General features: G+C 42.4%; 1 protein-coding gene across 1 annotated transcript; it reads left to right on the top strand.

The window, feature by feature from the left end:
* The first annotated feature begins 712 nt into the window (after positions 1-712).
* On the top strand, positions 713-23,894 carry LOC119950404 (cysteine-rich secretory protein 2-like). Its single transcript, XM_038772767.1, has 8 exons — positions 713-825; positions 9,543-9,604; positions 12,666-12,782; positions 13,279-13,366; positions 17,034-17,179; positions 20,244-20,341; positions 22,759-22,847; positions 23,656-23,894. The coding sequence occupies exons 2-8, from the start codon at positions 9,545-9,547 to the stop codon at positions 23,781-23,783; spliced, it is 726 nt and encodes a 241-aa protein (XP_038628695.1). The 5' UTR covers positions 713-825; positions 9,543-9,544; the 3' UTR covers positions 23,784-23,894.
* The last annotated feature ends 1,219 nt before the right edge of the window (positions 23,895-25,113 follow it).

Genomic DNA, 25,113 nt, shown 5'->3' with positions numbered 1-25,113 from the left:
TCAGTTACCTCATCTGTAAAATGGGAATTAGGACTGTGAGCCCCCCGTGGGACAATCTGATCACCTTGTAACCTCCCCAGCACTTAGAACAGTGTTTTGCACATAGTAAGTGCTTAGTAAATGCCATTATTATTATAAGCAAATACCACTGCGGATGCTGAGTTGGCAATCTTGACAACCACCCGCTAATCTATACACCAATGGAAACATGATGAAATCACTTTGGTCCCAAATGGGGTTTGTATGTAAAATGTAACATCCCAATTTGTTGTACTCCTGCCCATTTACCCGCTGATTACACCTTCTTTCCCAGTGGGAACATTATTGGCAAGGATAAAAAAATGCAAATGTCCCCTCTCAAGTTCCTTGCACTAAAATCAATTCCTTTAACACTTCATTACCGAAGTGTATTGAAGTGCAACCCTCATTTAAAATATGAGTTGTCACCGCCATTGCAGTTGTGATGCAGTGAGGAGGAAATGTCATTATGTTGGTCATCAACAATTAACATTCTATTAGCGACTTCTATGGAGAAATTGAAGATGCTTGAAAATAGTGCAGATTCAAAGAGCAATGCCCAACAGCAAAGGTCCCTTGAAAATGTCAGCTCTGGATGAGTGAAAACATGCAACACTGTAACCTGATGCCTTTTTCAAAGTAGCTATGACATATCCTGTTCTAGCCATTTTGGATTTCCTAACACCTTGCATAACCAGAAATATGTCAAAGCAGGAAACTGGAATGATATATATACTACTCAAATCCACTCCAAATTTAGTCTTCCTAAAGACACAGAAAGACTTGGTTATCTTCTGAGAACCAACGGTAAGTCAGAAAATATTTTGGTATTAGAACTTCATTTTGCCAATACTTTTGGATAATGTAGTCCAGAAAAATGACAGATTGAATATACATTTTAATGATCTTCAAAACGTTGCTACTTAGGTTTATTAAATAGAATGTTTTCTGTTACTTTATAATGTTGAAGGATAACATCAGGTGCCTTTTATTTTAACCAAATCAAAGAAATTTTTGAGTGACTGGAAATGTTATGAATTGTTTTGAAAGATTCATATTACCATATTCCCAATTTCTGGAATTCTTTGGGACAGTTTTTCTAGGGTTGCACGCCAAAATTGACAAAATATTAATGAGTTATTAAGGGTAAGTTGTGTATCTGAACAAGATGTATTTGAATCATACACGTGCACTTACTCTCAATTTTCAGTAAATGGAAAAATACTAATAATAATTGTTATTATTATTATGAATTATAATATTGACAGTGGAATAATCAAGGCTATGCAGGTCAGCTCGAAAAGCTAAGAGTTAACATGAAGGTACTAACTGAGCTGTGATGGAAAATACACCTTTTTTTCAAAAAAAAATAAGGACACATATCATTTGATGATATTGAAACTGACTTCAAACAAAATTAAGTAACTGGATGAGAAGACTAGCAGACGGCTCAAAAAAGCAAGCACTATTGGAAAGCAGAAAGAAACAACGAACACAGCAGAAAAGACAGTGAAATAGCTGTACAGAGATGCTTATGACATTGGGGAATTTGGGAGATAAGTGCTATGTTTACCCTTAAAGAGGCAGTATTCATTCAGTCATTAAATTGCATTTACTGAGTGCTTACTGTGTGCAGGGCACTGAACTAAGCACTTGGGAGTGTACAATATAACAATAAACAGACACATTCCTATGTTTGGCTCTTGTGTCTGATACTTTCATTACAGCAACCTTTTCATTTTTTTTTAAATTTGCATTTTGTTTTAAAAAAGGAAGGATTGGGAGAGAAAAACTATATCTTTAAAATGTTACATGTTGGGCAAAGAAGAAGGGAATCAATGAGTTATATTTATTGAGTGCTTACTGCAGGCTGAGCACACTGCTTGGGAGAGTACAATATAAGAGTTGGTAGACGTTCATTCTTTCATTCAATCGTATTTATTGAGTGCTTACTATGTGCAGAGCACTGTATTAAGCGCTTGGGAAGTACAAGTTGGCAACATATAGAGACGGTCCCTACCCAACAACGGATTCACAGTCTTTCCTGTCCATAATGAGCTTACAGTCTAGAAGGGGCTGGGGAAAGTCTTGTTCTGTGCCCTGGCAAAGCCTTATGAGGAACAGAAACATGCATCCCTGAAAGAGGAGAGGGCAGAGGTCAAGCGATCAGGAGTGCAGTGGGGCCCATGCTTGACCTTGAAAGAAAACAGCTGGCACATCTTCCCCAAACTCCTTCATGCCACCACCTAAACATTGCAGAAGCCGCCAATTGAGATGTTTTCAGAGTAGGGATTTCTGGGGACTTGGGGAAAAAGGGGATGGGGGCTGAGAGAGGAAGAGGAATGAACTGGAGATCTGACAGCAGAGTATGCATGTTTTTATCTTGCTTAAACCATGTCGGTAAATCTACTGATTAAACAAAACCTCAGATGGTGTTGGAGCTAAAACAAGGCCTGCATCCCAGCTGGAAACTGGGAGTCAGTTGCTGAGGATAGACCAGGATGGTGTGATCAGAATAATAACAATAATAATAATAATATTTATTAAGGGTTTACTTTATAACAAGCAGTGTCCTAAGTGCTGGGCTAGATACAAATTAATCAGGTTGGACACAGCCTCTGTCCCACTTGGAGCTCACAGTCCAAGTTGGAGGAAGAACAGGGATTGAATCAATCAACCAATTGCATTTATTGAGCACTTACTTTGTACAGAGCACTGTACTAAGCACTTGGGAGAGTACAATATAGCAGACTTAATAGACTTGTTCCCTGTCCACAATGAGCTTAGGGTCTAGAAGGGGAGACAGACATATACTATAAATATAAATAAATGAATAATGCATATGCACACAGGTGCTGTGTGGAGTTGAGGGAGGGGTGAATACAGGTTGGAAATCCAAGTGCTAGGGGGATGCAGAAGGGAGTGGAAGAAAATGAAATGAGTGCCTCAGGGAAGGATTCATGGAGGAGACTGTGTCTTCAATAAGGCATTGAAGATGGGGAGATTGTCTGTCCATTATGAAAAGGAACTGTGTTCCAGGCCAAAGGCAGAGGTGAGCAAGGGGTCAGTGGTGAGATAGACAAGATTGAAGTCGTGTGAAGGTTAACATTTGAGAAGAGAAGTCTGTTTAAAAGGTGTACTGCTATTAAGAAACAGGTCACTTGGAACCATTCGGAATGAGAGACAAGGAGGCTAAAGAGAAAACAGCACCAGGGCTGAAAATATTAAACACAATAACATAAAGAACAGCCTTTATGTGTACAAAAACTGTAAGCAAGACTGCGGATCCTGTGTTGGCTTTTTCAGCTATTAAAATGTTAATAAGTGAACTTCATTCTTCGAATATAAAGCCCATAAAAAATTGATCAATGGTATCTATTGAACACTAGCTTGTGTGCAGAGTACTGTGTATATATATATATCAATCATATGACTCACCCAGTCTTCTTATCTGTAAACCAGGAAACAAATATGTACACTGCTACAGCACATCAAGGTTCCATTCATCCCTACAAGACCAAAAAAAAAAAAAAGAAAAGCAGTAAGGTCTGGTCTCTCTATCACTAATGGCTATTGACCTAGAAGAGACACTGACTGCTTGAGATGTTAAAAGATTAAGCTCTTCATTTTCTAGCACTCAGTGGCCACGGAAGAAGATCGGTTCGTCTGATGTCAATACCATCAGGGTATGCCACCTTGGACAGATGCCCTAGCTATCACAAACTTCGATTAATTCCTCTTGCCATCTGACAATGAACTGAGTAAAGGAAGTCGTGCAGAGCCTTAAACCCGAACTATTGATGGGAAAGTTAATATTAACCTAAGCAAAAAGAATCAGTAGAAAGGTAGAAACTGTTTGGAATAAGCAGGGAATATATATCCATAAATGAGAAATGGTAAATACAGCTCAAAACTAAAATTTGAAGGAAGGAATTTCTAGTAACCCTACAGAACACTGAAAAAAGCCATGCTACTAATAATAATTAAATAAAATGATTAAAAATAATTATTACATTATTAAACTATTATTAAACAATTAAAATAATTGTGTTATTTCAGCACTATGTGCCATGCACTGTACTAAGCACTGGGATAATTGAGCTGGATGAAACCCCTATCCCACATAAGGCTCACAGTCTTAATCCCCATTTTACAGATAAGGTAACTGAGGCACAGAGAAGTTAAGCGACTTGCCCAGGAGTCAGGATTAGAACCCAATCCTTCTGACTTCCAGTACTGTCTTTTACCAACTAGGCCATGCTGCCATAAATTCCAAAGAATCTATTTGGGAATCACATATGGAAACTAGATAAAAACTGTGAGACGGACAAAAATTAATAAACCAATGGTATTTATTGATCTGTTAATATGCAGAGAACAGTGCCTAAGCATTTGAGAGAGTACAATACAACAGAATTTGTAGGCATGTCCCTGTCCACATGGAGGTTACATTTTACAGGGGAAGAAATACATTAAAATGAATTATGGAGATGTGCCTAAGTACTGTAAAGTGAACATCAAGTGCTCGATGGGTACCAATCCAAGTACATAAGTGACAAAGAAGGAAGAGGGAGTAGGGGAAATGAGGACTTAATTCGGGAAGGGCTAGGTAGTTGGGGAGAGTGGTGGTCTGTCCTATCTGGAGAGGGCCAGAGGGATGATTTTGGGATTTAGGTTAAGAGTGGAAAGCAAGATGGATGAGATGAGGTACTGTGAGTAAATTGTAGTCAGGGGATCAAAGCCTGGGGCCTGGACTGTAGTAGAAATCAGGAGGAGTCAAGCTAAGTGCTTTGAAGCTGATGGTAAGCAGTTTCTGTTTGTTGTGGAGCTGATGAGCAATCCCTGGAATGTTTTAAAGAGTGGGGAGATGTGTACTAAACTTTTTTTGCTATTTTGTTTAAAATGATCCAGGCAACAGTTTGAATTGAATTGAACAATTGAATGAATACAGTACTCTGCACACAGTTAATGCTCAGTAAATATGATTGATTGATTAAAGAGGAAATACAAGCTTGGAAAAGTGAAAGAAAGGTCAGGGCTGACAGGATAAAGTGATGAATCTGCATAGTGATTGAAGTGTCCCAGGGAATGTGTCCAAAGTGGCTCTTATCTGATTATGCACAGTTTAGGTGGTTAGAGGCAGAAGAGGAACCAGAAAGCTGCTCTGGGAGACAACTCTGAATAATAATCAATAATGATAACAATAATAATGATAATAATTGTAGTATTTGTTAAGCATTTACTATATGCCAAGCACAGTTCTAAGTGTAGGCTTAAATCTCACTAAGTAGGAAGACGAACAGTTACTGAATCCCCATTTTGCAGATGAGGAAACTGAGGCACAGGGAAGTTGAGTGATTTGCCCAAGGTCATGTAGCAGACAAGGGACAGAACTGGGATTAGAAACCAGGTCCTTAACAAGTCACTTAACTGCAATGTGCCTCAGTTCCCTCATCTGAAAAGCAGGGATTCAATACCTGTTCTTCCTCCTACTTAGACTCTGAGATCAATGCGGGACAAGAATTCTATCCAGCCGATTAATCTGTATCTGCCCAGCACTTAGAACAGTGCTTGGCACATAATAAGTGCTTAACTAATACCATAAAAATATTCAGGGACTCTTATCCTTTGAACTTTCTTTCCTTCCTGGGAGGTTTTCTGCCCAAGACCTGCTAAGCCCAAGGGGGATTCATTGATTGTGATTTCTCCTAAAGAGTCTTGTTTTCTGTCACCGCATGTAGTTCCTTTAAAATAACCTACTTCCCACAGAGAAGAATTCAGGTGCTTGGGAGCAGTCCATGGTTTCAGTGGTCAAAAGAGATTCCAGCTCACCCTCTCCTAAGATAACCAGAGGTCTTTTCCGCAAGTTCGGTTCACTAAGGAAACGAATTGGGACACTGTGATAAACTATCTCCTCACTGGAGAAGCAGTGTAACTCAGTGGAAAAGAGCCCGGGCTTTGGAGTCAGAGGTCATGGGTTCAAACCCTGCCTCCGCCAATTGTCAGCTATGTGACTTTGGGCAGGTCACTTAACTTCTCTGGGCCTCAGTTCCCTCATCTGTAAAATGGGGATTTATCAATCAATCAATTGTATTTATTGAGTGCTTACTGTGTGCAGAGCACTGTACTAAGCACTTGGGAAGTACAAGTTGGCAACATATAGAGATGGTCCCTACCCAACAGTGGGCTCACAGTCTAGAATCAGGAGACAGAGAAAAAAACAAAATATATTAACAAAATAAAATAAATAGAATAGATATGTGCAAGTAAAATAAATGAATAAATAGAGTAATAAATATGTACAAACATATACAGTCTTTTAGACTGTGAGCCCACCGTTGGGTAGGGACTGTCTCTATATGTTGCCAATTTGTACTTCCCAAGCACTTAGTACAGTGCTCTGCACATAGTAAGCGCTCAATAAATACGATTGATGATGATGATGATATATACATATTATACAGGTGCTGTGGGGAGGGGAATGAGGTAGGGAGGGTGGATGGGGAGGGGGAGGAAGGGGAGGGGGAGGAGGGGGAGAGGAAGGAGGGAGCTCAGTCTGGGAAGGCCTCCTGGAGGAGGTGAGCTCTCAGTAGGGCCTTGAAGGGAGGAAGAGAGCTAGCTTGGTGGATGTGGGGAGGGAGGGCATTCCAGGCCAGGGGGATGACGTGGACCAGGGGCCGATGGCAGGACAGCTGAGAACGAGGCACGGTGAGGAGATTAGCAGCAGAGGAGTGGAGGGTGTGGGCTGGGCTGGAGAAGGAGAGAAGGGAGGTGAGGTAGGAGGGGGTGAGGTGATGGAGAGCCTTGAAGCCAAGGGTGAGGGGTTTCTGCCTGATGTGTAGGTTGATTGGTAGCCACTGGAGATTTTTGAGGAGGGGAGTAACATACCCGGAGCGTTTCTGGACAAAGACAATCCAGGCAGCGACGTGAAGTATGGATTGAAGTGGGGAGAGACAAGAGAATGGGAGATTGGAGAGGAGGCTGATACAGTAGTCCAGATGGGATAGGATGAGAGCTTGAACGACCAGGGTAGCGGTTTGGATGGAGAGGAAAGGGCGGATCTTGGCAATGTTGTGGAGCTAAGACCGGCAGGTTTTGGTGACGGCTTGGATGTGAGGGGTGAACGAGAGAGCGGAGTCGAGGATGACACCAAGGTTGCGGGCTTGTGATACGGGAAGGATGGTAGTGCTGTCAACAGTGATGGGAAAGTCAGGGAGAGGGCAGGGTTTGGGAGGGAAGACAAGGAGTTCAGTCTTGGACATGTTGAGTTTTAGGTGGCAGGCAGACATCCAGATGGAGATGTCCTGAAGGCAGGAGGAGATGCAAGCCTGGAGGGAGGGGGAGAGATTAAGGGTAGAGATGTAGATTTGGGTGTCATCAGCGTAGAGATGATAGTTGAAGCCGTGGGAGCGAATGAGGTCACCAAGGGAGTGAGTGTAGATCGAGAACAGAAGGGGACCAAGAACTGAACCTTGAGGAACCCCTACAGTAAGGGGATGGGAGCGGGAGGAGGAGCCTGCAAAAGAGACTGAGAATGAACGACCGGAGAGATAAGAGGAGAACCAGGAGAGGACAGAGTCTGTGAAGCCAAGGTCGGATAGTGTGTTGAGGAGAAGGGGGTGGTCCACAGTGTCGAAGGCAGCTGAGAAGTTGAGGAGGATTAAGATAGAGTAGGAGCCGTTGGATTTGGCAAGCAGGAGGTCATTGGTGACCTTTGAGAGGGCAGTTTCCGTGGAATGTAGGAGACGGAAGTCAGACTGGAGGGCGTCGAGGAGAGAGTTGGTGTTGAGGAACTCAAGGCAGCGCGTGTAGACGACTCATTCAAGGAGTTTGGAAAGGAATGGTAGGAGGGATATGGGGTGATAACTAGAAGGTGAGGTGGGATCAAGAGAGGGTTTTTTTAGGATAGGAGAGACATGGGCATGTTTGAAGGCAGAGGGGAAGGAACCAGTGGAGAGTGAGCGGTTGAAGATGGAAGTTAAGGAGGGGAGAAGGGACGGATTGAGAGATTTCATGAGATGAGAGGGAATGGGGTCAGAAGCACAGGTGGCCGGAGTAGCACTTGAGAGGAGGGAGGAGAGCTCCTCGGAGGATACTGCTGGGAAGGATGGGAGAGTAGCAGAGAGTGTTGACAGCTGGAGGGTTGGAGAAGAGAGGGGAGGTGACTTTGGGGAGGTCAGACCCGATGGATTTAATTTTATTAATGAAGTAGGAGGCCAGATCGTTGGGGGTGAGGGAATGAGGAGGGTGAGGAACCTGGGGCCTGAGAAGGGAGTTGATTAAGACTGTGAGCCCTCCCATGGGACAAGCTGATCACCTTGTAACCTCCCCAGCGCTTAGAACAGTGCTTTGCACATAGTAAGCGCTTAATAAATGCCATCACTATTATTCTAATTTCACCCGTTTGTACAAATGCTCATCCGAGACAGTCACACAGCAATAAATTGTTCAGAGCCTTAGAAAGTGATATATGACAGTGCTGAAAAGTTGCAGTGGTTGGGATGACTCAATTGATGCAAAAATCACTATATGAATTTGATGACAGATCCCTTTATTACCCCAAATTCCAGGACCTGGTCCGGTCTGTTCTAATCTCAGCAAGTGGGGCCTATCTGCCACACACCATTTCACTTTCTTTTGACAAAGCCATCCTGATTCAGGGGATCACTGTGGGAAAGAGAAGATGATTATTCCACCACACTTGCGGGATTTCTCTTCCCAGCAGATGCAGGGTCATCAGTGACATTTATTGAGCACCATTTATTGAGCACTTACTGGGTATAGAACATTGTACTAAGTGCTTGGGAGAGTACAATATAACAGAGTTGGTAGACACATTCTCTGCCCACAAGTCTACATTCTAAAGGTTTTACATCCTGACAGTTTTGACACCTGTCTACATGTTTTGTTTCTGTCTCCTCCTTCTAGACTGTGAGCCCGTTGTTGGGTAGGGACCGTCTCTATATGTTACCAACTTGTACTTCCCAAGTGCTTAGTACAGTGTTCTGCACACAGTAAGTGCTCAATAAATACGATTGAATGAATAAAGGAAAGGACTTTATGAACATGAACAAAAAGACTCCAATCCTAGATAAGGAGCCAGAGCCCCTGGCCTAACTCTAGGCTGTAAAGTTCTCCCTTCTCATCTTTCCCAAGCTATGCATGCCCACTCCTTTTGAAAGGTGAGTTCCTGCAAACAAAATTTCCTGATTTAAGTTCCCATCTTCCTAATCAAGCCATTACTTCAGCATTCCTATGCACTTACTGTTTATTTTATTAGGTTATCCATTCATGTTTATTCACCTCTTCTCACCCTTTTATAAACCATTGCATAATCCTCAATTCGTGGCTGCTTGCTTTCCCACTACTGAGTACAAGCTCTTTGAGAGAAGGGATCACATAGTTCATTTCCATGCCATGATTCTCAAGCATTTAGCCCAGTGTTCTGCACAGAGAAGACACTCAATACTGTTAATGAAGAGGAGGTATTCTAAGATTGAGAATATTTCTCTTTTATTTTTCAGCAATGGCTTCCCTGCAGTTGCTGGTGTTTCTGGCAGCTGTCCTGTATCTATCCTCTGGACAGGTATGAAGCTTCAACCTCATTCAGAAAAGTACCTGAGTATGATTTTGATGATATTACAAAATATTGGATAATCTCAGTAGGCTGGGGATTTGGACTATGAAACAAATTTGACTGCGTTGAGAAACATACGAATTTCCTTAGTCTACTCTTTGAGGGTATGGTCTTTCTCATGTCTCTTCCCCTCATGAATCTCTTTCTTCATCAAATCTGCAAAGCCACGTGGCTTTCCACTTTCAAAGCCCTTCTGAAAAATGTTATTAGAACAGTGCTTTGCACGTAGTACTTAACAAATGGCATTATTATCATTATCTACAATCTTGGTAATATGGTACTATCCCCAGCGCATAGGACAGTGCTCTGCATACAGTAAGAGCTTAATAAATACTATTATTTTTATCTATTCCTTTCCACTCATTCCTAGTGAGTTGTTGCAATTTGTGTCCGTCTCTTCCATTAGATTGGGTGCTCCTTGAGGGCAGGAACTGTGTCTTTTATTCCTACTGTATGTCCCCAAGGGACAACTACAGTGCTCTGCACCCAGCAAATGCTCCATAAATACTGTTGTTGATGATCCTGATTAATATCATAGAATAAAGCTGGGCTGCGGTCTGTGCCACTCCTCTATGAGTCTTGTCTTGACGTTGTGACAATGGACTGAACATCGGAGTTCCTTTATAATGTGGCAGGAATCTCTTATAATCCATCAATGGTATTTATTGAGCAGTTATTGTGGACAGAGCATTGTACTGTGCACGTGGGAGAGCACAATAGTATTGAGTTGATAGACACAATCCTCGTCCACAAGATCTTCCTGACTCCAGGCTCTCCCCTCTCTCATCCATACTTCACTCTGTTACCTAGATCGGTTTTTAAAATGATGTTCTACACCCATCTCGTCACTGCTAACCATGGACCCCCAGCCCACGTCATCCCCCTGGCCTGGAATACCCTCCCTCTACCCATCCGCCAAGCTAGCTCTCTTCCTCCCTTCAAGGCCCTACTGAGAGCTCACCTCCTCCAGGAGGCCTTCCCAGACTGAGCCCCCTCCTTCCTCTCCCCCGCACACCCCTCTCCATACCCCCGTTCCCCTCTCCATACCCCCCATCTTACCTCCTTCCCTTCCCCACAGCACCTGTATATATATTTGTACATATTTATTACTCTATTTATTTTACTTGTATATATCTATTCTATTTATTTTATTTTGTTAGTATGTTTGGTTTTGTTCTCTGTCTCCCCCTTCTAGACTGTGAGCCCACTGTTGGGTAGGGACTGTCTCTATATGTTGCCAACTTGTACTTCCCAAGCACTTAGTACAGTGCTCTGCACACAGTAAGCGCTCAATAAATACGACTAATTGATTGATTGCTCAAAAAAACCCCAAATAGCTGCTTGGTCTTCTCTGCAGCAGCAGAAACTTCTAACCATTGGCTTCATTGTAGTCAATCAGCTTTCTGCTTCCTGATCAACCCACAAATCAATTACTGAGTGCTTTCAATTTGCAGAGCACTATACTAAGCTCTTGGGAGAGTACACTATAGCAGAGTTGGTAGACATGGTGGTGTTCCCTGCCCACAAGAAACTTACAGTCATCAAATGTCTGATCAAAAAGCATGGTGTAGTGGATAGATCACGGGCCTGGGAATCAGTAGGTCATGTGTTCTAATCCCAGCTCCACCACTCATCTACTGTGTGACTTTGGGCAAGTCGCTTTACTTCTCTGGGCCTCGGTTACCTCATCTGTAAAATGGGGATTGAGACTCTGAGCCCCATGTGGGGGAGGTACTGTGTCCAACCCAATTTGCTTGCATCTACCCCAGTGCTTCCCCTCTCATGGTCGCACCTGCAGAGTTTCCAGTACTCTGGAAACTTAGAGAGAAGCAGCATGGCTCAGTGGAAAGAGCCCGGGCTTGGGAGTCAGAGGTCATGGGTTCTAATCCCGGCTCCACCACTTGTCAGCTGTGTGACTTTGGGCAAGTCACTTAACTTCTCTGGGCCTCAGCTACCTCATCTGTAAAATGGAGATGAAGACTGTGAGCCCCACGTGGGACAACCTGATCACCTTGTACCCCCCCAGCGCTTAGAACACTGCTTTGCACATAGTAAGTACTTAACAAACGCCAGTATTATTATTATTAAGATCATGTGGCCATATGGAATTTAAAACAATTACTTTGGCAGAAGGGGAGGATTTGATGGGACTGGGAGTTAGGTAGAATGTCTGTGTCAGTAGAGTTATCCTTAAAAACTAAAGGACTTCACACACACACACACACACACACACACACACACACACACACACACAAACTTATACATACATTATGTGAAAGATTAAGGAGATCAACTGTTCACTATCTTTAGACACAGAGCTAGATGAAATTGATTCAAAAACAGCAAAGATAATATAGGGAGGCAGGGAGGTCTAGTGGTAAGAGTAGTAAGGTGGGTGGGCTGTGTGATTTTGATTTACCCTCACTGGGCCTCTGTTTCCTTTTCTCTAAAATGAGGCTCATACATGCCTCTACATACAACAAACAGGCTGTAATGGAGATAAATGAGGTCAAGCAATCATATTTATTGACCACTTACTGTAAAGCACTGTACTAAGCACTTAAGAGAATACAAGAGTTGACAAATTTGCTCCCTGTCCACAATGTAATGCAAAAAGTCCTTAGGAAAAAAAATCAAGCATTATATAATTTGTAAGCATTATCAAGTTAGGTATTAAGAAAAATCTCTTGATATTCTGAATATTATAAGTTCCTGAATTGGTTCTTGAAAGAGTTTCCAATGTTAATTCAATTCTGAACAAGCCCCCTTATTGCCTGTAACAGTGCTGTACCCAAAATATTGACAAACCCTTTCATGGATGGCTTAATTTCACAGGGGCACTAGATTGTAAGGTTCTTGAGGGCAGGGACCTTATCTGCCAATTCTAATGTAATGTGCTCTCCCAAACACTTAGTTTTAAAACAAAAATTTCATCTAGCCTTTAACTACATGTACATAAAACCAGTTCTGTATTTGTATAAATCCTTCTCCCCATTTCATTCCCATATAGGATCCATCTTGGTCAAGTTTGTCTACCGAGGATCCCGAAGTACAAAGAGAGATTGTGGACAAGCACAATGCCCTAAGGAGACAAGCCTCGCCCCCAGCCAGCAACATGCTAAGAATGGTAAGAAACATGATCTAAGGAAATGTTGGATATATCTGATATTTACAGCACATTCATTCTCATGGGGATTTGCAAGTTGATAGTTACCAGGGGGAACAGTTCACTGGATGCTTTTCCTAGATGAATTGTACAAATAATAGAAATTTCTAAAGGATGGGGATACACAAGACAGCTAAAAAACTGAATTGGCATGAAATTAGATAATTGGCAAAGAACTCACTTTTGGTTAAATGTATGTTATATCCTCCGGCCACAAATGCCAAAACTATACCATTATTTTGATAACATATACAGTCAAATATTGGGGGATTTGTACGTTGAATCAAAAGCTATTGACATGCGGATTTATTCCTGCTCCCCAGGGAAGGCATCTCTCCCCTGACTCAAGCAAAACACAACATTAGATGATAACATATAGAGTCCTAAAGCACATTCCATATAGCAGATAGTACACAACTGGAGTGAAATAACACATATAATTTTTTGTTTCAACAAGGAATGGAGTCATGAAGCGGCACAAAATGCTGAGGCTTGGGCAAACCAATGCCACTTACAACACAGTGCTCCAGAAGACAGACAAACTGGTAAGTAACAAGCTTAGTGAGGGAGTAATGAAACACGACATGCTTTTATGAAGGCTTTCACTGTCCTGTTATAATCATTTTCATCAAACAATAAGACTTTATTCATGTTCAAAGGAGCCTTAATGCCTCATTTGATGTGGATTTTTGAAAACACAGAGGTGAACAAAATGTGCCAAAGTGCCAAACTATTTAAGTTCAGACATAAACCATTTCAGAAGAGGTGATGAATATCTCCACCTGTGTTAGATTTCAGATGAAGTCAGGAGATGGCTTGCTCATAGTCCTGGGTGACCCTTGCCCTTTTGGCCAAGAGAGCCCTTGATCCCATGAGACTTCTGTAGATGAGCTATAAGGCAGATTTTGCAACATGTTTCCTGACACTACCACACTCCCCAGGCCCACTATGGACTTAGGGAGTGTATCTACCAACTATGTTGTTTTGGACTCTCCCAAGTATTGAGTACGGTGTTCTTCACCCATTGCTCAATAAATGTCATTGATTGATTGACTGACTGCAATCAACTCCACTAGACTGTAAGCTCATCCTGCAGACTCTAAACTTGTGGGCGGGGAATGTGCCTGTTTGTTATTATTGTACCCTCCCAAGCCCAGAGTACAGTGCTCTGCACACAGTAGGCACACAATAAAAATGACTGAATAAATGAATAAAGAGAATGAGATGATTTAGGGCCCAGAGGCCAGGAGGGAGTTCCCAGCAAAAGGTATGATCATCCAGCTCCTTCTCTCCTATTCAAAGCTCAAAATTCACTGAGAATCTTATCCCTCCCCACCCCCCGACCCTCGTAATTTCACCAAGGAGGACACAAAGGGAAGACGTGGGTGGCCTGGTGATAGAGCACTGGACTGGGTAAGAAGGCCTGGGTTCTAAACCCAATTCAGCCCCTGGACTGCCGTGTGACCTTGAATATGTCACCACCTCTCTGTGCCTTGTTTCCTCCTTTGGGAAAGGAGAAGGTAGATCATGAATTTCTTGTGGGATAGAAATGTTCGCTCTGATCACCCAGTCCTTAGCTCATAGTAAGGACCTTATAAATGTCATTATTATCATTAGTATTCCATAAGGGACCTTGCAATAGAACAGTTCTGACAATCGGCAAGCTGGATTAACCACATCACACTTCTGTGGAGAAGCAGCACGGCCTGGTGGATACAGCATGGGCCTTGGAGTAGGAAGGTCATGGATTCTAATCCCAGCTCCCCCAGTTGTCTGCTGTGTAACCTTGAGCAAGGCACTTCACTTCTCTTTGCTTTTTACCTCACCTGCAAAATGGGGATAGAACTGTGAGTTGGATATGGGACAGTTACTGCGTCCAACCAATTTGCTTGTATTCCCCCCACCACCAGCGCTTAATATAGTGCCTGGTACATAATAAGTGCTTAAATAATTCCACAAATATTATTATTAATGTTATTATTACTAGAGTGGCCCTCAGCTCTACCACTGCTCATATCACAGGTCAGCAGATTGTCATCTCAAAGGACAATGTTTATCTATTGTGCACTGGGCATATGTCCAAGAAGGAAAGGGCAGGAGGATTCAGCAAGAGCAACTTAAACTACACACTTGACCCTGGTCCCTCATACTTTGTCTTTGCAGGACAGGCCAGATAACAATGTTTGGAAGAGTGACATACCTCAATTTTCAACAAAAATTTCAGCTCCTAGCTGAGCCTAATAAAGTTGGCAAAAAGATGGACTTTTCAGATATTCACCTGAATCATTTCAAGTAGAGTGGCTTTGTGGAAAGAGCCTGGGCTTGGGAATTAGAGGAAATGGGTTATGATCCCGGCTCTGCCACTTGTCAGCTGTGTGACCTTGGGAAGTCACTTCACTTTTCTATGTCTCAGTTACCTCATCTGTAATCAGGGGATTAAGCCTGTGAGCCCCACGTGGGACAACATGATTACCCTGTATCTACCCCAGTGTTTAGAACAGTGCTTGGCATATAGTAAGCACTTAAATACCATCATTATTGTACTTTCCAAGTGCTTAGTACAGTGTTCTGCACAGTGAGCACTCAATGAATATGATCGAATGAATGAAAGTTCTCCATTTCTGGGCTACTGAAATGAGATGACCACAGCCAATAATAATAATAATGATAATACTTTTGGTATTTGTTAAGCACTTACTATGTGCCAAGCACTGTTCTAAGCACTTGGGGGGGGGGGGGGATATAAGGTGATCAGGTTGTCCCCCGTTTGGCTCGGTCTAAATCCCCATTTTACAGATGAGGTAACTGAGGCCCAGAGAAGTGAAGTGACTTTCCCAAAGTCACATTGCTGACAAGTGGGGGAGGTGCGATTTGAACCCATGACCTCTGGCTCTCAAGCCTGGGCTCTTTCCACTGAGCCACAAGTGGTTTAATGGTTTTGTCCTCAAGGTGTTAGTAACTGATAGAGAGGCAACATGGTCTAGAGAAGAAAAGAGAAAGTCACAGGAATAAGAGGTAGGAGACCTGGCTTCTAGTCCAGGTTCTGTTACTCCTCCACTGCTGTGTGATCTTGGGGCAAGTGCCTTATCTTCTCTGGTCCTCAGCTTCCTCATCTGGAATGGCAAATCCCTGCTACCCCTCCCTCAGATTGTGAAATTCATGCAAGACGGACTGATTTTATTGTACCTCGCCCGGCAGCTGGCACATAATAAGCACATAAATACTATCAGTACTATTGCTAAAAATGAAGAGTTCTGGTCAGAGATGTAATAGCAATAATAATAATGATGATGGCATTTATTAAGCAATTACTATATGCAAAGCACTGTTCTAAGCGCTGGGGAGGAGACAAGGTGATCAGGTTGTCCCATGTGGGGCTCACAATCTTAATCCCCATTTTACAGATGAGGTAACTAAGGCACCAAGAAGTTAAGTGACTGGCCCAGAGTCACACGGCTGACAATTGGTGGAGCCGGGATTTGTACCCATGACCTCTGATTCCAAAGCCCACGCTCTTTCCACTTAGCCACACTGCTTCTCAGGATGTACCACATAAACAAGATAAACCTTTCAAACAAAATTAATTAAACCATGCTTGGGAGCTGCTATTGGACTACTGTAAATGAAGAGTCAGGCCTAAGTACTGCTGTGTTAATATCAGACCCCCCCAAGGGGCTGTTGGGCCAGTGTCCTTTATTTCCCCGAACATATTATTTTCATTTTAACCTTTTTGTTTCTAACTTTTGTGCATTTCATTATTCCTTTTGGTTTGCGTTATTTTTGTGGGTCTATAAAATGGCATTTGTTAAGCACTTACTATGTGCCAGGGACCATACTAAGTGCTAGGGTAGATATAAGATAAACGGGTTGGACACAGTCTAGGTAGGAGGGAGTAGGATTTGGAGATGAGGCAACAGAGGCAAAGAGAAACTAACGGTCACTCAAGCTTACACAACAGATGAGTGGCAGAGGTGAGATTAGAACTAGGGTCCACAGACTCCACTAGTCCATACTGTTTCAATCCAATTTAAATCCAGTTGAAGAAAGTAATTTAGAATTCTCAGTGCTATCTAATTCCTTGGTATGCTGGCCTGTTCATTTTGATAAATGAGAAATGAGGGAGGGGCACCCTTTTCCTGAAAAGTCAGAGTCCTCTAGTGTGCAGGTCACTATCCTTTTCCATCATCTACACTCTTCCTGTTTCCTTTTCAGATATACACTGTGGGGAGAACCTCTATATGTCAGGTCACCCCGACTCATGGTCACAAGCCATCCAGCATTGGTATGATGAGGTTCATGATTTTGTACATGGTGAAGGGAAAAAGTTTGAAGATGCAGTGGTTGGCCACTACACACAGGTAAGGATAATCAATTTCATTATTTTATAACTATATCCTATAGATTTTAAAATTATTCAGGAAATTACTATGTTTTACTGTCAGCATTCTGCAAGATTTAATAGCCAACAATCTTCATTCAACCAAATTAAACCTGGGGATGGCAAAACTTCCAACATGAGGATAGTGTAAAAATGGGAGGACTTCTTGGAATGAGAACCAAAAAACCGAGATGAGACATAAATGTTGTCAACAGAATTGTGTAATTGTGTAAACTGTAAGTCCCCTCCAGACCGTGAGCTCATTATGGGCAGGGAATGAATCTACCAACTCTGTTATATTGTAATAATAATAATTATGATGGCATTTTTTAAGCGTTCACTACGTGCCAAGCACTGCACTAAGCACTGGGGTGGATACAAGTAATTTGGGTTGGACACAGTTCCTGGCCCACGTGAGGCTCACAGTCTCAATCCCTATTTTACAGTGAGGCACCACTTGTCAGCTGTGTGACTTTGGGCAAGTCACTTATCTTCTCTGTGCCTCAGTTACCTCATCTGTAAAATGGGGATGAAGACTATGAGCCCCACGTGGCACAACCTGATCACCGTGTATCTCCCCCAGCGCTTAGAACAGTGCTTTGCACATAGTAAGTTCTTAATAAATGCTATTATTATTATTATGTGACTTGCTCAAGGTCACACAGCAGACAAGTGGTGGCGCTGGGATTAGAACCCATGACCTTCTGATTCCCAGGTCTGTACTCTATTCACTATGCCATGCTGCTTCTCTGTACCTTCCTGAGCACTTAGTACAGTGTCCTGCACACCCTAAGCACTCAATTAAAGATTGATTGATTAATTAGGAAGTAGGCACACAAAGCACAGAAGCCAGCGTGGCCTAATGGAAAGATTATGGGGGCCCAGAAGCCAGGAAAACGGGGTTTTAGTCCTATCTCTGCCACTGGCCTGCTGTGAGACCTTGGGTAAGGCTTTTAACCTCTCTGAGCCTTCTCCCTCATTTGTGAAATGGGAATAACGATGCCTACTTTTCCTTACCTCTTAGACCGTGAACCTCTTGAGGCTGCATCTGATCTGATTATCTTTTTTCAACCTCAGTGCTTAGCACTAAGCAAGCACTTACTAGCTCATCAATCAGTGGTATTTACCGAGTGCTTATCGGGTGCAGAGCACTGTGTGAGCCCAATGTTGGGTAGGGACCATCTCTATATGCTGCCAACTTGTACTTCCCAAGCGCTTAGTACAGTGCTCTGCACACAGTAAGCACTCAATAAATACGACTGAATGAATGAGTGAATGCTAGGGAAAGTAAAATACAACAGAGCTGATACTCAGCATACCTGCCTACAAGAAGCTTTCCGTCCATAAGGGACTAAAGATTAAAATAGATTACCAATAGAATAAATAGTAACGTATAAGAATTTGTATATAAGTACTGTGAGCCTGAGTTGAGTGTCAAGTGCTTATGGCATAAGAAGTAAAGATAAGTAATAAAAGTGGACTTGTTCAATAAATTCCACAATACCAGGAATCAGGAGCAACCCCAGAAATATGAATGTGGTAGATTAAAACAAACAAAAGGAAACATCTTCACATAGTGGGTGGCCTGATTTCCTTTAGAACTGGTTCAGGCAGTCACTATCATTAGCTAAATAGGCCAAAAGGTGCTTAATTGATCTCAGAGAGAAAGTTAGTAAAACTTGATATGTCCATGCCTTTAAAGATGAATATCAAAAGGGATATTGTCCAATTGTGAGCTCCCAAAAGACAGGGACCATGTCTTAGTATATAATTAACACTCAGTAGACCTGTCAGAAAAGAGGCTTTTTTACTAAGCTTTTTGTCTAGAATTTTGCTAGGCAATCAGGGAATGTTTGGCCAACTACATACAGCAGTTTGAATATAATAATATCGTAATAATGAGCTTGGCTCAGTGGAAAGAGCACGGGGTTCAAACTCCAGCTCTGCCAATTGTCACCTGTGGGACTTTGGGCAAGTCACTTAGCTTCTCTGTGCCTCAGTTACTTCATCTGTAAAATGGGGATTAAGACTGTGAGCCCCCGAGGGACAACCTGATCACCTTGTAACCTCCCCAGCTCTTAGAACAGTGCTTTGCACATAGTAAGCGCTTAATAAATGCCATAAAATGATAATTATAATTGTGGTATTTATTAAGCACTTACTAAGTGCCAGGCACTGTTCTAAACACTGGAGTAGATACAAAATAATCGGGTTGGACACAGTCCCTGTCCCACATGGGGCTCACAGTCTTAATCCCCATTTTACAGATAAGGGGAACGGAGGCACAGAGAAGTTAAGTGACTTGCCTAAGGTCATAGAGCAGACAAGAGGCAGAGCCAGAATTAGAACCCATGACCTACTGATTCCTAGGCCCGCGCTCTATCCACTATAGCACACTGCTCTTCAGACTACGGCACAGCTTAGTGGATAGAGCCTGGGTGTCAGAAGGTCCTGGGTTCTAATCCTAGCTCTGTCATTTGTCTTCTGTGTGGTCCCGGGCAAGTCACTTCACTTCTCAGTTCCTCAGTTTCCTTACCTGTAAAATGGGGATTACGTGTGTGAGTCCCATGTGGGGCAGGGACTGTGTCCAACTGAATTTGCTTGTATCAACCCCAGTGCTAAGAACAGTGCTTGGCACATAGTAAGCGCTTTACAAAAGCCATTATTATTATTTCCAGCATTGATTTAAAAAGCACCTGTTTTGGACTCGGGAAACCAGTCAAAATTGAAAAGCATCAACTGGGAGTAACTTCATGCTCCTAAGCCATCAGGGAAGTACCGGTGGGCTGGTGTCTCAAGATTCAGTGGTCTTTATTTGCTTCCAAAATAGCACAAAAGGCTGAAATAAAGGATCCTTGTGAACATGGCCTACTCATGTTTTTCTGAATTAAATACTGTGCTTCCAAAGATGGGCCTAAACAGAGGCATTTAGACAAGAGTGATTCTTTTTCTTCTATACCTCATGAATGCATTATTATGAATTTATTTTTTGAAAGAAGTAGGACCTCTTACCCATTCTCATATGTTTCCTTTTGTCTGTTCAGGTCGTGTGGTATAAATCTCATCAAGTTGGATGTGCTGTGGCCTACTGTCCGAACGAGCATGATTTTAAATATTTTTATGTTTGTCAATACTGTCCTGCGTAAGTTTGAATTCTGAATTTTATTTCAAAAAGTATGTTTCATGAGTTTCAGCACTGTAAGATTCCAACTTTATCCTGTAACGCCTTAGGCTGTTTCAGAAGGAGCTCATACAGGTGGCAGAATGACAAGAAAACTTCAAAAGGCCAGGGACCATTTAATCCTATTTTGGGGGATTAAAAATGGGTTTGGGGAAGTCAGGAGGCCTGGGTTCTAGTCCCTGCTCTGCCACTAGCCTGCTGAGTTGCTTTTTGGTGCATCAGTTTCCTCATCTGTAAAATGGGAATAAAATACCAATTTGCCCTCCTGCAATCTGTGGGCCCCATGTTGGGCAGGGACTGTGTTCAATCTGATTATTTCATATCTACCCCACCTCTTAGCACAGTGCTTAGGACATAGTACTACCACCTCTATGCAGACGATATTCAGATCTACATCTCCAGGTCTGATCTCCGTCTCCCTCTCTGAAAACTCACATTTCCTCCTGCCTTCAAGACATCTCAACTTGGATGGATGTCCTCCCGTCACTTCAAACCTAACAAGTCTAAAACAAAACTCCTATCTTCCTGCTCAAACCCGTCCTCCCTCTGACTTTCCCATCACTGTAGATGGCACCACCATCCTTCCTGTCTCACAAGCCCATAACCTTGGTGTTATCCTTGACTCCTCCCTCTCATTAAGTGCTTAGTACAGTGCTCTGCACACAGTAAGTGCTCAATAAATATGATTGAATGAATTCAACACACCTAGTCAATCCATCCTGTCAGTTTGACCTTCACAACATTGCTAAAATCCACCCTTTCCTCTCCATGCAAATTGCTACCACATTGTCACTTATCCTATCCCGCCTTTATTACTTCATCAGTCTCCTTGCTGACCTCCGAGCCTCACGTCTCTCCCCACTCCAGCCCATACTTCACTCTGCTGCCCAGATCATTTTTCTACAAAAGCATTCAGGCCATGTTTCCCCACTTCTCAAGAATCTCCTGTGGTTGTCATTCTACCTCCACATTCATTCATTCAATCGTATTTATTGAGCTCTTACTGTGTGCAGAGCACTGTCCTAAGACCTTGGGAAGTACATCAAATACAAACTCCTAACCATTGGCTTTAAATCACTCAATTACCTGGAGCCCTCCTACCTCACCTCACTACACTCCTAGTAAAACCCAGCCTGTATACTTGGCTCAATTAATGCCAACCTTCTCACTGGAACTTGAGCTCAACTATCTCACCACTGACCTCTCACCCATGTCCTGCTTCTGGCCTGGAAAGCCATCCCTCCTCATATCTGACAGACACTTACTCTTCCCCCACTTCAAAGCTTTATTGAAGGCACACCTCCTCGAAGAGGCCTTCCCTGACTTAGCCCTCCTTTCCTTTTCTTCAACTCCCTTCTGAGGCCTGACTTCCTCCCTTTATTCATCCCCCCCCTCCAAGCTCACAGCACTTATATACATACCTGTAATGCATTTATTTATATTAACACCCATCTCCCCCTCTAGAGTGTAAGCTCACTGTAGGGAGGGAATGTCTGTTATATTGTACTCTCCCAAGTGCTTAGTACAGTGCTCTGCACACAGTAAGCACTCAAATATGATCGACTGACATAGTAAGTGCTTAGCATCAATCATATTTATTGAGCACTTTCTGTCTGCAGAGCTCTGTACTAAGTGTTTGGGAGAGTAGAATGGAAATGGAAACATGTACCTTGCCCAGAAGGAATTTACAATCTTGAGTCTTACATCGTAGTCTTATATCATTATTATTGTTGATATTATTGTCTGAAGCAACCATGCCCCAGGGATATTAGGTGATGTCAGACAACCATATCGAGTTCTTGTAATGAATATTTCTTTGCCAGTTGACACTATGGACCCTAAAACATGAATGATAACTGTTGGTTTGGCCTGAGTGGAGCTGTTCTCCTGGTTGTTTAGAACCTTTCCATTCTACTCCCTTTCACCTAAGTGGCACTACCCTTTGGGGTTCACTGGGGATATGTATGCCCTGGGTTCTTAAGGAAGGAAGATCATAAATGCTGGACTCAGGAGGCCTTAGGAAGCTAAAATTCATCAGCAGCATGGAGCACTGGATTGACATTATTTTGGTCTTGTGCAGGTGAGGAGGAAAGGAATCGAGTCATTGCCTCCTCCTATCCTTCTCTTCCAATGGCACAGTGACCATACCTCACTTCCTGTGCAGCTGAGCACAAGGACCTAAGTGCATGGGAAAAGGGGCATTCCATTTATTTTATTTTTTCCTTGCAAAACCAGCCTAGCTGCCCATGGTAATGGAATACCCATTTTTCAAGCAGGTAACAGTCCCAAGTACATGATGAATTGTATTCTACTTCTAAAGCTAACTTTAAGTTGCCTGAAAAGCTTTTACCTTATATTGCCTTTCTGTTATTTTTCAGAGGGAATGAACACTCAAGCATAAACGAGCCATACCTAAAAGGAACTCCGTGTGACAGTTGCGAAGATGCTTGTGACAACGGACTGTGTAGTAAGTTTGAACAAGTCAATTGATAGTTCTAAAATGATTTACTATTTTTTTTAAAAAAAGTGGTCCACAATCAGATATCAGAATGCCACCCAAACTCAAAAAGAATAAAAGGCAGGGGAGGGTCAGGGATATGCCTGATAGTCACCGGATGCATGCCACACTGATCCCTCCAAAGGATGCACGATATCCAAAGACAGTGCGAAGTTAGGGAATTTTAATATGAGGACTTACAAGAGGACGTGTGTCAAGCCATGGTAGCCCTTGGACCAACAAACCACAGAGTTCAGATGGAGCTGCCAACAGCTTACAGTTCCTCCCTTGTAATTTTCCAAGGCTCTGTTTTGTTTCTGATGAGCTGGTGTGTATCCTTACAAGATTCCAGGCAGAAGCAGATCCCTAAACCTCTTCAGAGGTTATCAGAGCATCTCAAATCTCCAGAAGGTCTTCAAACAAGGATCCCCAGCAAACACTGCTAGTCCTCAGGGTCTCTGCAGTTTAAATCACAATTCCTGAGATTACTGCCAGCCAACATGAACCTCTGGGGTGTTTCCAGATGATCTAAATCAGTGGGGGTTTCCTAGAGAATGCATCTTGGTATCTGCACTTGGTAACAATAACTGCACATTCAACAGAGCATCAGAGGAGGTGTCACTGATCTAGTGATGTTTTAAAACCTGGAACACTGAGGCAATACATGGCCAACCTGCTTTTTGCTGGGGGAGGGGGGTGGTTTGAATGAGGATGCTTATAAAATAGGATTGATGAAAGAAAGGTTGTTGTCTCTAATTCCAATTTGCTTTCCTTTCAGCCAATCCTTGCAAGCATGTGAATAAATGGGCGAACTGTGAGGATCTGAAGAATTCCGTTACCTGTGATCACCCTATAGTTCAATCAGATTGTGAAGCCAGCTGCAAGTGTACCACTGAAATTAAATAACTTTCCTCCATGCTGTCTCTCTCTCCTTGGCTTTCCAAGGAGAATGACTCAGGGGGAAAATGTCTCATTGGCAATTTAGAAGAAATTTGAGATTAAACTGCATTGAAAGTGTTTCTTTTCTCCTCCAGTTATTTTCATTAACAAATGTGTTACTTTGCTCCACAGATCAGCTTCTTTCTCTAGGCTAATCTTATTCGTTTAAATCGCCTTCCAAGTAGATACAGCCCTGTAATTAATACTAATTACTGTATTTGTGAAGTGCATTTTGTGTGTCAATCACTGATCTAAGTGCTGGAGTATATGCAAGTAAATCAGATCAGGCACATTCTCTGCCTCACATGGGACACACAACTCTAAGGTGAAGGGAGAACATGTATTTAACCCCCATTTTACAGGTGAGGAAACTGAAGAAGTTACTTAACTTCTCCGTGCCTTAAAAATCACAGCAGGAAAATAGCAGAGCTGGGATTAGAATTTATGTCCTCAGACTGCCAGGCCTGTGCTCTCTTCATCGGCTCCCCAAAACAGTTTCCTATTGTCAACTTCTTTGAAGTTGTACTTTCTACATCAAATAGAGCAATACTAATTTTATGCTATCAGCCAATCGAGACCTGCCTTTTCCTGGCAGAAAAGTAGAATGCAGAAAAAAGTCACAAAACCTACACAACCCAGAATCTCTTTTGGTTCTTGACATATTTTTCTTCCATATGATTCCTCCCAATATTTATTGATTGATTTTAATTTTTTTGTAGGTATACCTAGTGACTTTCTCAATTCATCTCCAAATCACATCAAATTTTTAAAAAATATCTAGTTTAAGCAACTATAAATCAGTCTTGCCTAAAATTATTTGACTAAGAATCAGCAGTGAAAATTGCAAATTTATTCTACCTGAAAGGCAACTTGGCTCTGTTGGCTGTAAGCACGGTGTGGGTAGGTAATGTGTCTGCCAATTCTCCCAAGCACTTAGTACAGAGCACTGCACATAGTAAATACTCAATAATACTATGATTGATTGGCTAAGAGGGCGCAAGTATTTTTCTTAAAAAAATATCAGGAAAGGCAGCATTTATCATTTTTCTTTTCAGCCCTGATTGAATTCAATCCATCAGTACTACTTACTGAATACCTCCTGTGTGCACAGAGCTGAATTAAGATCTTGAAAGAGTACAACAGAATGAGTAATATGATCCCTGCCCTCAAAGCACTTGCACTCTAGCAGGGGAGACAGGTACTAAAAAATTACAGCTAGAAGGAAGTACCAGTGGATATGAGAGCCGTACATGAGGACCAAAGGGTGATGTGAGTGCTTAAGTGGCATGGAAGAGCT

The sequence above is a fragment of the Tachyglossus aculeatus genome, chromosome X1 (assembly GCF_015852505.1).
Source record: "Tachyglossus aculeatus isolate mTacAcu1 chromosome X1, mTacAcu1.pri, whole genome shotgun sequence".
In the NCBI taxonomy this organism is placed as follows: domain Eukaryota; kingdom Metazoa; phylum Chordata; class Mammalia; order Monotremata; family Tachyglossidae; genus Tachyglossus; species Tachyglossus aculeatus.
This window is presented reverse-complemented; position numbering and strand designations above follow the sequence as displayed.